Source organism: Rhinolophus sinicus, chromosome 10 (genome assembly GCF_057876585.1).
Source record: "Rhinolophus sinicus isolate RSI-liver-muscle chromosome 10, RSI-T2T, whole genome shotgun sequence".
NCBI classification, from domain to species: domain Eukaryota; kingdom Metazoa; phylum Chordata; class Mammalia; order Chiroptera; family Rhinolophidae; genus Rhinolophus; species Rhinolophus sinicus.
The window spans coordinates 8,926,102-8,941,490 of NC_142510.1; the positions used below are offsets into that span (position 1 = coordinate 8,926,102).

At 46.4% G+C, this 15,389-nt stretch overlaps 1 protein-coding gene across 1 annotated transcript in view; it reads left to right on the forward strand.

Moving 5' to 3' along the window:
* The window catches only part of GRIN2A (glutamate ionotropic receptor NMDA type subunit 2A), a 350,699-nt gene extending 337,368 nt beyond the window's left edge, over positions 1-13,331 (forward strand). The window contains exons 13-14 of the mRNA XM_074322871.2: positions 4,768-5,006; positions 9,973-13,331. Of these exons, the coding sequence (XP_074178972.2) occupies positions 4,768-5,006; positions 9,973-11,772 (2,039 nt within the window). The 3' untranslated portion in view covers positions 11,773-13,331. The remainder of the gene's footprint in view (positions 1-4,767; positions 5,007-9,972) is intronic.
* Positions 13,332-15,389: the final 2,058 nt, after the last annotated feature.

A 15,389-nucleotide genomic window follows, 5' to 3' on the forward strand; every position in this document is an offset into this window, starting at 1 on the left:
CAGAAAGCCACAAGGCAGGAAATGATTTAGTGGAAAATGATTGGAACAAGCTGTAATTGGGATTGAGAAATGTGCATGTTGTTCTCCTTTCAGGATGTAGATATGGTTTACCAGATGACTTATTCAAAGAGAGGTATTGTTTAGGCAGAGGGGAAATCTTTATATTTATATCCTGAAAGGGGTCAGATGATGTTTCTTTTACCCAGACAGACCCTGTTACAGGCAGGTGAATGTGCCTGTCTTTGGGACAACACCAAAAGGAAGAGGTGCTAGGAACTGGACCAAACATGGTGAAAAGACCCATTTGTTTTTGTATGTGTGTGTCGTCACCAATTCCAAAGGGAGTGGGAAAGTCCACAGCACACTGAATTTTTTAAAGGATGACATTAGTGTTTCTGTGAGAAGAGGAAGCAATAGTGTAGGTCTTGAGGCACAGAGCCGGCAGAGGAATTTGGACACGTTGGTGATGGTGTTGGGGAGACAATGAGATGACATGCCAGAGTCTCCCGTGACATTTGTGACTGTGAAAGCACTGGAGGCTGTTGGAAGGAAAGGACTTGAAGTCAAGATATCTCTTCTCATCCCTTTGCCTGCATCACTGATTAACCAGCACCCTTCCTTGTGGGTGAAGAACTTATAAAGGAATGTATTTCCTATTATTTCTTTCCATAAATCTGTATGCTTTTAAAATCCTGATGACAAATGTTACACACATATATATGGCTATAGTACAATGGAAAACTGCTGACACGAACCTCTTCATGCTGCAGACACATTACAATGCAAGATTTAAAGCATGTGCACACACACACACACAAAATGCACAAAGTAAAAAAAAAAGAAAAAGGAAATTTTTAGGTGCCAGAAACAGAGGAGGAGGTGATATTCTCATGGTGCTTTTGAGCTGAGGTGTGGCAGTTAAGGGGTTATAAGCAGTAGGGGTGGAGACCAGGGCTCTAACGTCCACTTGGGGTCCCTGAATCATGCAAAGAAAGTAGAAAATGATACCACTGCATAAATCTGAGAGCTTCAATGAATCAACACATCTGTGAAAAGGAGATTAGAAAAAATGTCCATCAAAGCAAAGAAAGTACAAGAAGCCTTGCCATCTGTTTGAAGCTCTGAGTGAGAAACTAAAACCTTAGTGAGTATGGAGGTCTAAATGCATACTACTTAAATGGTGCAGTAATTACAGTAAAAAATTTTATACCAAAACTGGTACATTGAAAGTCCCTGGAGCCATGGCAGAAGCAAACCCAGAACCCTGCTGTGGGGACATTTCTGTAGCCCAGTGTGGTTGGACCACCCCTGGGGGTGAGGGAGAGAACAAGTCAGCTGAAGATTAGCCCATAATCAAAAGTTACAAATGTCACAGGGAAGTAATCCACCATGAGAGCCGGCACACAACATACAGAAGATTTCAAACCCCCAAAACTAAGGGAGAAGGGAGGGGGGCAACAGAGAATAATCTGAAAGACTGAAGGTTTGAAATTATGCAATGTATGAAAGCTTTAAAAATCCTAACAAAAGAAGAGATTATGATAAAAAGAACAGGCAGAACTTTAAAAGAGCCAGATGCACGTCACAATTAAAATAGATGGAAACTGAAACACGAAGCTAAATATTACTAATGAAAGAATAAATGAACTGGAAAATAGCTCTTTGGGAATCATCTAACTGCAGGACAGAGAAAAGAATGGAAAATATTAAAACAAAGTTAATAACCTGGAGGAGAGGATGAGAGGGTCCAGAATATTTTAAACAACATTTTCAGGAGAAAAAACAAAGATAGGATTATTATGTGTCATTAGGGCGTTGCCGATGAAAATGATATCATGCCACTACTCACCGTATTAAAATGGCCCAAATCCAGAATGCTGACAACGCTCATCAATGCTGACGAGGACGTGGAGCATAAGGAACTTTCCTTCGCTGCTGGTGGGAATGTAAAATGGTGAGACCACTTTGGAAGCCAGTTTGGTGGTTTCCTACGAAACTAGAACACGTCTTACCATACGATCCAGCAATATGCTTCTTTACCCCAAGGAGTTGAAAAATGATGTCCACGCGAAAACCTGCACGTGGATGTTTATAGCAGCTTCCTTCCTAAACGCCAAGACATGGAGCAGCCAAGATGTCCTCCCGCAGGTGATGGATAAGCAAACTGTACATCTGTGCAACAGAATATTATCCAGCAATAAAAAGAAATGAGCTAGCAAGTCATAAGAAGACATGGAGGAACTTTAAATACATACTGTTAAGTGAAAGAAACCTGTCTGAAAAGGCTACATACGAGGTCGGGCAATTAAGTTTGCGAACTCATCCTAGAAAAAGTGCTGTGTACCTCATTGCTGAATATCACTATGGTCACCTTCGAAGTTCTCCCTTTGGGAAGTTATGCACCGATGCCAGCGCCTAGTCCACCCTTCAAAGCAATGTTGGAACTCTTTTTCTGGAATGGCCATCAGAGCTGTCGTCATATTACCCTTGATGTCCTGAATGTCATCAAAATGTCTTCCTTTCAATATTTCCTTTATCTTTGGGTAAAGAAAGAAGTCACTGGGGGCCAGATCAGGTGAGTAGGGAGGGTGTTCCAATACAGTTACTTGTTTACTGGCTAAAAACTCCCTCACAGACAGTGCCATGTGAGCTGGTGCATTGTCGTGATGCAAGAGCCATGAATTGTTGGCAAAAAGTTCAGGTCGTATAACTTTTTCATGCAGCCTTTTCAGCACTTCCAAATAGTCAACTTGGTTCACTGTTTGTCCAATTGGTACAAATTCATCATGAATAATCCCTCTGATATCACAAAAAGGTGAGCAACATCGTTGCAACAAGTTTGCAACAAACTTAATTGTCAGACCTCCTACGGTATGGTTCTAACTATGTGACATTCTGGAAAAGACAAAACTGTAGAGACAGGTAAAAGATCAGTGGTTGCCGGGGTTTGGGATGGAGAATGGGGAGGGAAGAATAGTTAGAGCACAGGGGACTTTTAGGGCAGCGAAACTGTTTTGTGTGATCATACTGTAATGGTGAATACATGACAATAAGCATTTGGCAAAACCTACAGAACTATATACAACACCAAGAGTGAACCCTAATGTAAGCTGTGGACTTTTGTTAATAATAATATGTCAAGATTGGTTCATAAATTGTAAAATACGTACCCACCAATGCCGGATAGTAATAGGGGAAACTGAGGGAGATGGAGAAAGGGGGTTTACGGGAACCCTCTGCACATTCTGCTCAGTTTTCCTGTATATAAAAAACTACTCTAAAAACATAAAGTCTATTATTTTTTTTAAAAGGATGGGAGAGTTGATATGCAGAGTGACAATGGGTAAGATTTTTCCAGAATTAAAGCTATGAGTTATCAGATTGAAGAATCACACTGAGCCCAGAGCAGAACAAATAAAACAAATCCCCACCTAAACTCCGCACCAAAGGCAAAATGAAATTCTCAAAAGCAATTAGACAGAAAATAGAAATTGCATAGCAAGTAATGACAATTAGATTATTAACCGACTTCTGATAACACCTGCAGTCTCAATCAGAAGAAAACTCATAGCATCTTCAAGGGAAAATAATTGTCAACTTAGATTTCTGTGTTCCCAAATCAGTCAAGAGTGAGAACAAACCCAAAGCAATACACACAGATTTCACAAAAGTTAAAAAAGAGCAACATGAGAACAATCATTAAATCATTATATTAACTTCTTCAAAAGAGATCAAATAAACGTGGAGTATTGGCTTTTTTTTTTCCTCTGTATGTCTCTTATTACATCTTACAGATAATATATACTGGGGGTGCCAAAAAAAATGCATACACATGACTTGTATTCATCTTTTGTTATCGGCATATATTGAGTATTACAATTTTAATACAAGTTTTTCCTTTCTTAAAATGTGTCTGCATTTTTTTGGCACCCGGTACATATAGTCCTACCTTCCATTTAACACTAGATGCATCTTCCTTGATTTTCACTGTCCTCGAAGGATAGTTTTTAGAGGCTGAATTATAGTGTAAGTGCCATAGTTTAGTGAATTGCTAGACATTTAGTATAATTGCTAGACATTTCGATTAGAGAATTTCCTCCTAAATGGTAACTGGATAAAGTGCACATAAAAGAGAGACAATATAATGCTAAGCATGCCTACTACTTCTCTCTTTCCCGTTGAGAACCCCACCTGTTTCTTTAATGGCCAACTGAAGTGGGGAGGTATTCAGTTTGCAAAGGGCCATTCAGAGCTGGTTGGGATGTCTCTTTTCAATTAACGTTTTCTGCCCTAAGAGCACCGCTTATGGGTGACTTTTGGAATAATCCTGGATGTTCTAAAGGAAGAGGAAAGCAGAAACTAACATATTTGCAGGTGACGGTGTCCCTGGCACTGCCCTGGGCTTTTCTCCTTCACAGCAATCCGTGAAGGCTGCTCTTGACCAGAACCTCCTGCATTCGGGAATTTTGCATGCCTGGGCTCATTTAGTCCTCACCGCAGACCTAGGAAGTATGCAGTGCTATTATACCCATTTCACAGACAGGATAACTGTGGTTCCGAAGTCACACAGCTAGACAATATTACGTAGATATTGTTCCATTACTCCCTTCGCTCGACAAGTGAGCGGACGCAAAGCAGGGCGCTCTGTGATTTGCCTTAAGGTTCCTCAGCCATGAGGAGTCACACCCGTGCGCCCCCAAACCACACGTGTCTGCCCCGAGTGCGCACCCTGCTGCTCACTGCCTGTGGGTCTTGTGTTCTGTTCAGGTGAGATGGAGGAGCTGGAGACCCTGTGGCTCACGGGCATCTGCCACAACGAGAAGAACGAGGTGATGAGCAGCCAGCTGGACATCGACAACATGGCGGGCGTGTTCTACATGCTGGCGGCCGCCATGGCCCTCAGCCTCATCACCTTCATCTGGGAGCACCTCTTCTACTGGAAGCTGCGCTTCTGCTTCACGGGCGTGTGTTCCGACCGGCCGGGGCTGCTGTTCTCCATCAGCAGGGTCAGTGCCCTTGGCGGCTACATCCTTATGCGGCGAGAGGTCCAGGAAAGCACGGGGCTTCCAGAGAACCGGGGAGTCCTGACTCCTGGCCGGGGGGTGGGGGGGGGGGGATCTGTGCACCCCCCCTTGTGTACCAGTCCGCCTTGGGCTTATCAGAAGGGCATCCAGATTCTGGGTATCCGTAAGCCAGGGCATGCAAACCCAGGCGACTGTGGAAAGCAGAGAGGAAAGAGGCATGGGTGACACAAGCTGGGCATGAGAAAAATAGCAGCGATGAGATGAAAAATGGCAGCTGAGTCTGGGTGTCACAGTGAGGGAACAGGACGCAGGGAACGCTGACAGATGACGCAATGCTTACCTACAGCGGGCCGCCCATCCTCAACTCCTGCTCAGTTTTGTCTTAGGGAATGCAGAGCCAATATTATCAGGTCACCTCCTGTGTAAGAGAGAAAGTAGTCATGTGATTTTATGTGAGACTTTTCGATTTTTAAATATTAGTAACTGATTCCATTGAAAAAGCACCACAGAGCACCATGTGGCCAAACAGAGCAGTCTGTGGTGTGGCTTCCATTCCTAGCACTCAGATAAGCTGTAGCTACCACATGACTAAAATTCTGATGCAGGACGTTACAGTGTATGCGTTCCAGCAGAACGCACCTGACAAAACAACCTACACACAACGCCATGCTATGTGTACGCATGCCTCACAAAACACAGTCAGCCTGGGCAATGCAGCGGAGCCAAAAATGAAACACAGACACGAAGAACCATGAGAAAATGTGCACACATCACACAGAAAACAAAGCACGCGTTCCACCCAACATGCCATAGTGAGCTCACGTGCAATACAAGAAAAGCTCCTTTCATGCTGCACAACATGGCATGTGTGTGTTGCCATAAAAAAGGCCCATGTGACGTAATTCATGGAAAATGCTTATCTTTATAGAGCAGGCACCATGTAAGGGCTTTATGCTTTCCCTCTCATTTAACCTACAGACCAACTCTGTGATGTACGTACTGTTACTAGCCCCAGATTACAGATGGTGAAACTCAGAGTTAGGAGGTTAGGTTAGGGAGCCTACCCGAGGACGCACAGTCTTGGGGGGGCCACGTTTTGAACCTAGATGGTGTGGTACCAGCGAGAGCCCACACTCTTACACAGCAACAAACATCAAATCAAATACAGCAACACAAGATATTATGTAAACCATACTGTACAACATATGTGTGCATGCAACTCACATAATATGTTTCCATTTTCAACACAATCTCGTCATTTACTTGCATCATAATAAAAGCACATATACTCATCTGCTGATATAGTGTAACATTATCCCTCCATCCGTCCATCCGTCCATCCATCCATCCATCTATCCCTCTATTTCTCCCATTTATTCATGTTGGAGTTTTGTCACTCTGAAAGCACTTAAATGATTAGGATTTGAAATATGGTGAAAAATATTTGGTTACAAACATCTAATTTTATATATTTTGTAACGTTTTCTGGGAAAACTAAATAACTGAATTTGTATGTTCTTAGCATTTGGTGACTTTAAGAACTTTGGAGACTCAGAAGGTCCCCATTAGCTTGGGGAGGAGAATTTATTCTCTCCATCCAGTGGCACTCTCAACTTGAGTTCTGTGCAAATACATGGTTCCTAATTAGCTTGATGGCATCTAAACACACAGATTGCTTAAAAATAACAAAATGCATGCCTACCACTAGGTATTATGCCAACTTGAAGCTAATTCTCTCTGCCAATTCCTAAAGGCTTTCCATATCCAAATGATTCTGGGATTATCGTGAGCAATAATCCCGACTGGTGCATTTACTTATAACTCCTGCTTGTGTTTGGAAGAGCGTTTCCTCTGCGATACCGTGAAGGAAGCCAAGTTGAAGGATCAGTATTATAAGAAAGGAACTAAATCCCTCACTCCCGTTCCAAACATCCTGAGGAACGGGCGCAGAGGGGACACTGGGCACACAGGAGGCGGCATTGTCGTGTGGTGGCTTGACAGGCTAGAATTTGAAGTTCAGCCTCCCTTCCCTCAGGGAGAGAGGACCCCTCATCCCATAGGCACAGTGAAAGGTCTTCTGTGACCCCTGGGACCTCCCAGCCACCATCAGTCCCAGCCTCAAAGGCTACAGGGAGCCCTGCCTGGGCACTGACCCTCCTTCTCGCCAGATAAGATTTGTCTTTTAAAATAAGTCCACCCTGATACGTGTGAACAGAAAGATCTCATACTTCATGTCCCTTTCTCATTCCGAGTTCCCTTAATAAATACCTCCCTCATTTGTTAGGGGAACTCAGGACGGCTCAGCCTCTGATGCTACGCACGGCGGAGCTTCTGGGTTGCGAAAAAAGTGCTCTTCCTTTCTGGTCTTGGGCCACCACACACCTCTGAAGCTTGTCTTGCTGCAGAGTCACACACACACCCCCTTACATACGTGCTTGCTCACACTGTGTGGAGAAGGTGCAGCAAAACAAAAGTTTTCATTGTATACACACAATCACGTTCTTTAACAAAACCTACAGTGGGGAATTCCCAGGCAAAGAGGCTGCTTTCCTACAAAGGCAGGATCACAACAGCACAATGAATTATGCCTCGTATGTAAATGAGAAGCTGGGCCCACTATGTCTCCTCTGTCTCTAATCCAAACAACATCCTGTGACGTTGGTACAGTGACATCCATCCTCTGAATAGAGAAACTGAGGCCCAGCAGGTTAGAACAGCACCCTTTGGGGCTCACTTCATGCTTCCTTGTAACAACAAGGCTCTTCTCACCTCATCTCTCATGTCAGAAAAAGGCACGAAAGAGGGAACTTGTCTGTGTGTAGGGCCGGGTTGCATGCGTTCTTCAGTTTCAGAGTTGAGCCTCCTCGCTAAGGGACAGTGGTCCAGGGTGCTCTGAAATTCACTTCTACCCCGAAGGCAGGTTTGTTCTGCATATAAGCCAGGTAGGTCTCTCTGCTAACAGTGCTCCTTTTAGCATGTTGACCATCCAGCCAATAGACGTAAAGTGATTGACAACAGCAGACACATACAGACCTCGTGGTGGGCTCATCGTCCCTTGGGAAGCTCCTGGATAACTCGACACAGATCCAAACCTGAGCTATGTGCACTCCCGGCACTGCCCAAGAACAAGCCAGAGCTCAAAGAAGTCATTTATTTAACATTAGCACCAGGCTTCTGCCACAGCTGTGGCTTTGACGACTTACAAAACTGTGCCCTTCGGTCTGCAGGATGATGCCCTTTTGTTTTCCCTCCAAATTGCTTTCCCTCTCATGTAGCAAGGAATGTTCACTGTCACCAGCAAAAAAGAACTGTCTTGCTTGTCTCCTGAGACCTGAGGAGTGGGAGACACAGCAAAGACAGGGCCAGGGAAATGGAGCCATGGTGATGACAAACAGGTGGGGCTGGCCCTGGTTAACACAGAAGGTTCAGAGGCACTGGCTATGGGAAATACCTGGTGCACTTGTGTGACTGCAAAGGGAGCCTTAGCCATGCGGCCTGGGCTTGAGAGGGTCAGAGAAAGATGCTCAGAAACACACCTGTCGGCGTCTCTGTTTACCTCTCCTGGAAGGCCAGAGTGGAGGCTGTCTCTAGAAAACTACAAGAAAAATGCAGCAGAGTTGAGGCTGTCACAGTTGCGTGAGCATCTCTGCGGGCTAAGCTCGTCTCCACCATGGGGAGCTGATGGAGCCTCTATTATCAGAGTCCACAGTTAATCACACTTTCCACCCGTGTCTGCCAAACTCAGCAGCAGCTGCCGTGGTCACTTTTACAAGCCCCTTTTTGGGGCTGGCTCCCCATCACCGGGGAGGAACGGGTCAAATCCTGCAAACTTGATTGTTCCCTTTGGGTACGGCTGCCGCAATCTGAGGGCAGGCGTGGGGGAAGGAGACGGGCACCACCAGTGTCACCAATCCCTCTTGCCCACCAGTGTAGCATGGCTCCTGAGCTCTTCCCTTGAGTTGCTTTTAAGTAAAAGTAAACAGTTGTTTTTAACAAAGAAAGAAGGTGGAGTGGAAAATGAGACGTAGATGGAAATGCCTATAGTTGAGCTACCCGGGAGTCCGTATGTCACTCGGTCCCTGGATGTATGTAAATATGGCATCATGAGTCCTCTGTCCCTAACAACTAAAACTCAACTCTATGTTGAGCAAACTCACACCAACACACAAAGAATATACTGAGTAGGGGAAGTGAAAAGTTCAAGCGGGTGGTCCCAGGGGTTCAACCCATAGCGTGTCTCTCTATCCCCTGGGCTCTGCTTTTTTCTGTGATGGCTTCACTCTCAGGCTAATGTCCCCATATGGTGGCCAGACTAGTTCCCTTCAAGTGCTCCTTCTATCCCCACATCTGTACCCGTCCCTCCAAAAATCATTGGATTGTCATAATAGATTTCATGCCTACCCATAGAATAATCAGAAAGGATTTCCCGACTGACCTGCTTGGGTCTCATGATTTGATCGATCGCTTCAGTGTGTGGGTAGGGGAAATCCCCTCAAAGAATTATTAACAGGTGGTCCTTTTATGCCAACTTTGTTAACAGCTGACTCTCTAGTATCCAAACTCCAAAGATGAGTCTAGGAAACTTAAATAAAAGCAGACATTGGTGACCTGGGTGTCGGGAGGGTCGATTAAGTATCGTTGCATGCCAGCACGGAGGCATGGAGAGTCTGCTAGTCATAGGAGCATTTGTTGAGACCTTTTCTCAAACTCTGTGTATGACTATTTGCAAAAGTGTCAGATCACCTTGGGTCAGAGAGACAAGGTAAGCCTGACGCTTTGCCACCGGTCTCATCCATTTAATAAACACTGTCAGGCTTCGGATCAGATCTCACGCGTTCTCCAGGGCTCCCACAGGAAGGCAGTATCTCACCTTGGCAGGTAGAGTTCAAGTGCGAAGTGGTTTCCTGTCCTTGCCGCTGCTGATGGTGTGTTGTCTCCCTCCCCGCAGGGCATCTACAGCTGCATTCATGGGGTTCACATCGAAGAAAAGAAGAAATCACCAGACTTCAATCTGACCGGCTCGCAGAGCAACATGTTAAAACTCCTGCGCTCGGCCAAGAACATGTCCAACATCTCCAACATGAATTCCTCCAGGATGGACTCGCCCAAAAGAGCTGCCGACCTCATCCAGAGAGGTTCCCTCATCATGGACATGGTGGCAGATAAGGGAAATCTGATCTATTCAGACAACAGGTCCTTTCAGGGGAAAGACAGCATTTTTGGGGACAACATGAACGAGCTCCAGACCTTCGTGGCCAACAGACACAAGGACAACCTCAATAACTACGTGTTCCAGGGCCAGCACCCTCTGACTCTCAACGAGTCCAACCCTAACACGGTAGAGGTGGCTGTGAGCACGGAATGCAAAGGGAACTCCAGGCCCCGGCAGCTCTGGAAAAAGTCCATGGAGTCTCTGCGCCAAGATTCAGTGCCCCAGAACCCGGTCTCCCAGCGGGACGAGGGAACAGTGGAGAATAGGACCCACTCCCTAAAGAGTCCGCGATACCTTCCAGAAGAGGTGGCCCACTCGGACATTTCAGAAAGTTCGAGTCGGGCCACGTGCCACAGGGACGCTGACAACAATAAGAACCACAAGACCAAGGACAACTTCAAAAGGTCAGCGGCCTCCAAGTACCCCAAGGACGGCGGCGAGGTCGAGCGCTCCTACGTGAAAACCAAAGCGAGCTCCCCCAGAGACAAGATCTACACCATCGATGGGGAGAAAGAACCCGGCTTCCACCGAGAGCCTCCCCAGTTCGTTGAGAACATGGCCCTTCCGGAGAACGTGGACTTGCCAGACGTCTACCAGGAACGCGGCGAGGAGTTCCCCCAGGGGAACTGCACGCTGCCCATGAACCGGAACAGCCTGCACAACGCGGACGGGCTCCCCAACAACGACCAGTACAAACTCTACTCCAAGCATTTCACCTTAAAAGACAAGAGCTCGCCTCTCAGTGAGGGCAGCGACCGTTACCGGCAGAACTCCACGCACTGCCGGAGCTGCCTCTCCAACCTGCCCACCTATTCGGGCCATTTCACCATGAGGTCCCCCTTCAAATGCGATGCCTGCCTGCGGATGGGGAACCTCTACGACATCGATGAAGACCAGATGCTGCAGGAGACAGGGAACCCCGCCACCCAGGAGGAGGTCTACCAGCAAGACTGGGCACAGAACAACGCCCTCCAGTTCCAAAAGAACAAGCTGCGGATTAGCCGGCAGCATTCCTACGATAACATTCTCGACAAACCCAGGGAGCTAGACCTCAGCAGGCCCTCGCGGAGCATCAGCCTCAAGGACAGGGAGCGACTTCTGGAGGGAAACTTGTACGGGAGTCTGGTTAGTGTGCCCTCCAGCAAACTCTTGGGGAACAAAAGCTCCCTCTTCCCCCAGGGTCTGGAGGACAGCAAGCGGAGCAAGTCCCTCTTGCCAGACCACACCTCCGATAACCCTTTCCTCCACTCCTATGGGGATGACCAACGCTTAGTCATTGGGAGGTGCCCCTCGGACCCTTACAAACACTCACTGCCATCCCAGACAGTGAGTGACAGCTATCTCCGGTCATCCTTGAGGTCCACGGCTTCGTACTGTTCCAGGGACAGTAGAGGCCCCAAGGATGTGTATATTTCCGAGCATGTTATGCCTTATGCTGCAAATAAGAATAATATGTACTCTACCCCCAGGGTTTTGAATTCCTGCAGCAATAGACGTGTGTACAAGAAAATGCCTAGTATTGAATCTGATGTTTAAAAACCTTCCATTAATGTTTTATCTATAGGGAAACATACGTAATGGCCAACGTTCTGGAGGGGAAAATGTTGGATGCCCAATAGTGCCCTGCAAAGAGGAAGAGGATTTAGGAAGGTATTTTATTTTGTTGTTGTCGGTTCTTTTGCACATGGCTCCATGCCATAATTTTACACTCAAGGAATCTTGTGGGGTGTGTACTGAGCATGGCAGATACCTGATACGTAGGTGAGTCCATAACCAAAAATCAATAAACACATAAAAGGGCAGGTCTCCCGGATGTGCCCACTCGGTATGCTGGCAGTCACGATGCTTGGATGCCAGTGGTGATGTTGTGATTTCCTATATTCCAAATTCCATTAAGACCAGTCCACCATGTAATTTCCTCATCAGAAATGCCTAACGGTGTCTCTAATCACGAATAAGCAATATGGTATGCATGTGAGTCCGACACAGACCAAACAAAACCGTTAAGAATGCATCTGTACTGTAGTGAGACCGACATGTGCAAGAGATTAGGGAGTTTAGCTTTGTAACCGTTTCAGCTTTATTGTTATGCCTCCCATCACAGCCCAGGACCAACCCCCGAATTCCAGGCTCCCCCAAAGAACAGCAGATCAGTGTGTTTGTTGGTAGCTAGGCTACCTTCATTATAGTCCATTTCCAAGACACATCCAGCGTGAAAGACCACAAAGGCCCTCGGGCAGAGAGCTACAAGAATCTCCTTGGATGTCCATTTGTGTTTCACAGACACTCTCTCACCCTCGGCTTCGATGGTCTTGTTCCGAGCTGCGTACACTAACACATTTACGTATGTGTTCGGTATCTAAGTGTGGATCTTCTGTCTGTGACACAGCAGCCGTTGTATTCTAGTTTCTCCCGAAGACTCCTGTGTACGTAAGTGTGCATTTCCCCCCTTCTGGTGATGACTCAGGGTTGTATAGTATCTGTTATCTCTTCCCTCCCGGAGTAGCCATCACTCATTTAGTCCCCGCCGGCCGTGGTGGCGTCTGACTATGTGTTGCTGTTCCCGGGCTTGTTACTGTGGTGGCATGCACCACCAGCCATATGTGTCCCGTGCTCTGTAAGAAGCGCAGTGCCATCTGTCTGCAGAAGGCTACGGTGGCTTTAGGTTCATCTTTCTTAATGTCACGTAATTTAGTTGGACACTCCTTACCCCCGCCTTCCAGCCTCCTCGAATCAGAAGCCTTCAAACACATGAGAGACACTCATGCATCTACCCTGAGCATCCTCCAAATTGTGCATAAATTTTAGTGGGACAAGTGATTTCTCTCTTCTGAAATGCTTACTCTGTTGGAGGCTGTTTCACCAACAGAGATATATGGAAAATTCCTCAAAACATTTGTCATTTCCGAGTCACCTTTGTTACTCATTCTTTTTCTACTCAAATCTGTGCAAATATGGTAAGAGATGAGACTAATTTAACAAAATTTGGGGAAGGAGGACAGTTGTTCTGCGCGGGAAGCTCTGAGCACAGTCCCTGGCACGTGTAAGGTGCCAAGAAGAAAGAAGAAAGGGAAGGAGATAGGGAGGGAGGGAGGGAGGGAGGGAGGGAGGAAGGAAGGAAGGAAGGAAGGAAGGAAGGAAGGAAGGAAGGAAGGAAGGAACGAAGGAAGGAAGGAACGAAGGAAGGAAGGAAGGAAGTTGTTATGTTATGACACTTTATCAGACCAGAGATTTCTAGTTTGAAGGTTAAATATTATAAAATCCACAAATAACATTAAACATCTCATATAGTTCTTATCTAATAATTAGTGTGTTTTAAATACATTAATACCCCTGAAATACTTGGGAGAAGTAGCCATCGGTTTTTGCAGCGTACCTTGGTCTGTCTGGGTGACGTGCTGCAGAAACCCTAAGTGAATGTAAACTAGTCTGGCCGTTTCCTAATTTCTTCCCACATTTTGCTTTGAGTTCTGAGAAAAGGGGGCAGAGTAGCAGGTTGAAAGGTTACCCTGTTTCTTTTATTCGTGGGGTGTTGTGTTGTGTAGGTAGTGTTTTCCTGTGAGTGGGCAGTAGCCAGGAATACTTTTCTTGGAGTCTGAGGGTCCATTGAATTGGTCCATCTTTGGGGAAGTGCACCCGACTTACACTCGTCCCAAAATGGTAAAAAGCGGTTGCAGTCAGTGGTAGAGAGGAAGAGGGAGGCCACGGGTGAGGAGTCCTCCCATCACCTCTGAGGCTGAAAGGCAGAAGGGGCCGATGGGACGCTGTTGGCAAATGTGCTAGAACGTTGCATTTTATGTATTGGACACCATAGCTTTGCTGCCCAAGACCCAACAATGGAGAAGCCCGATCGAAGGACCTTGACCAGTCACCCCAATTACTAATCTGAGGCACACCTGTGACTGTACTGTCTTTTAGGACTTCCTGCCTTTGCCTTTCCATTGCGTTCCAGACCTGTATTCCCCCAGCCAGGGTCACCCCCAGCCCCTCATGAGATTGGCGTGTCTTAACAGGACATGAATTTTAAAAGTCTTCCTATAATACAGAGCAGTGGTGTGTCATCAGTCCAAAGAGGCTTTGTCTTCCTCCAGTGTCCTTGAAACCCATGGGGCTGCCAAATGTGACAGAGATCTCCGGGGCGGGGGTGGGGGGGGTTCACAGGTAGGAGAAGTCCGTGGATCGAAAGCCTTCTAATAACAGCATTACTTCTGCTATTAATGCCATACTTGTTCTGGGTAAGAAATTACAAATGTGGCTTTTGCAAGAACCAACAGGAAAATCACACCCAACAGTAAATGACGCCCACAGTAGGGGAGGTAACAAGAGTTCACTAGGAAACCCTGAACTATGTATCCAACCCAAAGGATCCATCCCCAAGGGTTCCTCTGACATATCCCAGCTCTGAGGTCGTAATTATGCCAAGGAGCCAGAATCTCGAAACTCGAATTTGTGCCTGAGTTTCACCTGACTCGGTCAGAGCTGGCATCGTAATGATGTTTCAGTAACTCCTCATGGCGTCCGCCACTGGAGCCCCGCTGGTACCCCCGAATGCGACTGCGTGTGTTTCTGCCACTGGTTACATCCATGCAGCCAACTTAAAATGTTCTGCGTGCGAGGAGAGTTTTCTAGGGTATGAATTCTACTCTGGGAAACCTGTGGGCTTCTGGAAAATCGTTTTCACTGTTCTCACACTCAGGTTCTTAGGCCACATGTGGTTTCAATGCTCTGAGAAGGCAAGTCGCTAATGGGTCTGTTTATTCTGCCAGCAAGGCTCCCATGAGAGGTGTGGGGTGACCATCTTCCCATTCCTTACACCCCCATCCTTTGCACGTCCCACTGCGTGATTTCAGCCAGCACTGTGACTGAGTGTCTCATGGATCATACTTGGTTTTCTCTTTCCTGTTGCACAGGCTGCCTGAGAAGTTTTCATACTTAGCTTTTCTGCTGAAGCATGAAAATTCACCCAGTGCAGCAAAAGCAGTCAAATCAATTCATGCTTATTTTCAGGGGAGACCAAAAGAAAACTACACCTTGTTTACAAATGAGCTAGTTTCGCTTAAATGGGACTTGAGCCAAGGCAGTTAATTAGTCAAAAGATCCACGGCAGCCATCCAATCCCACATTGTTTATTCTATTTGATATGCCTGCCACTG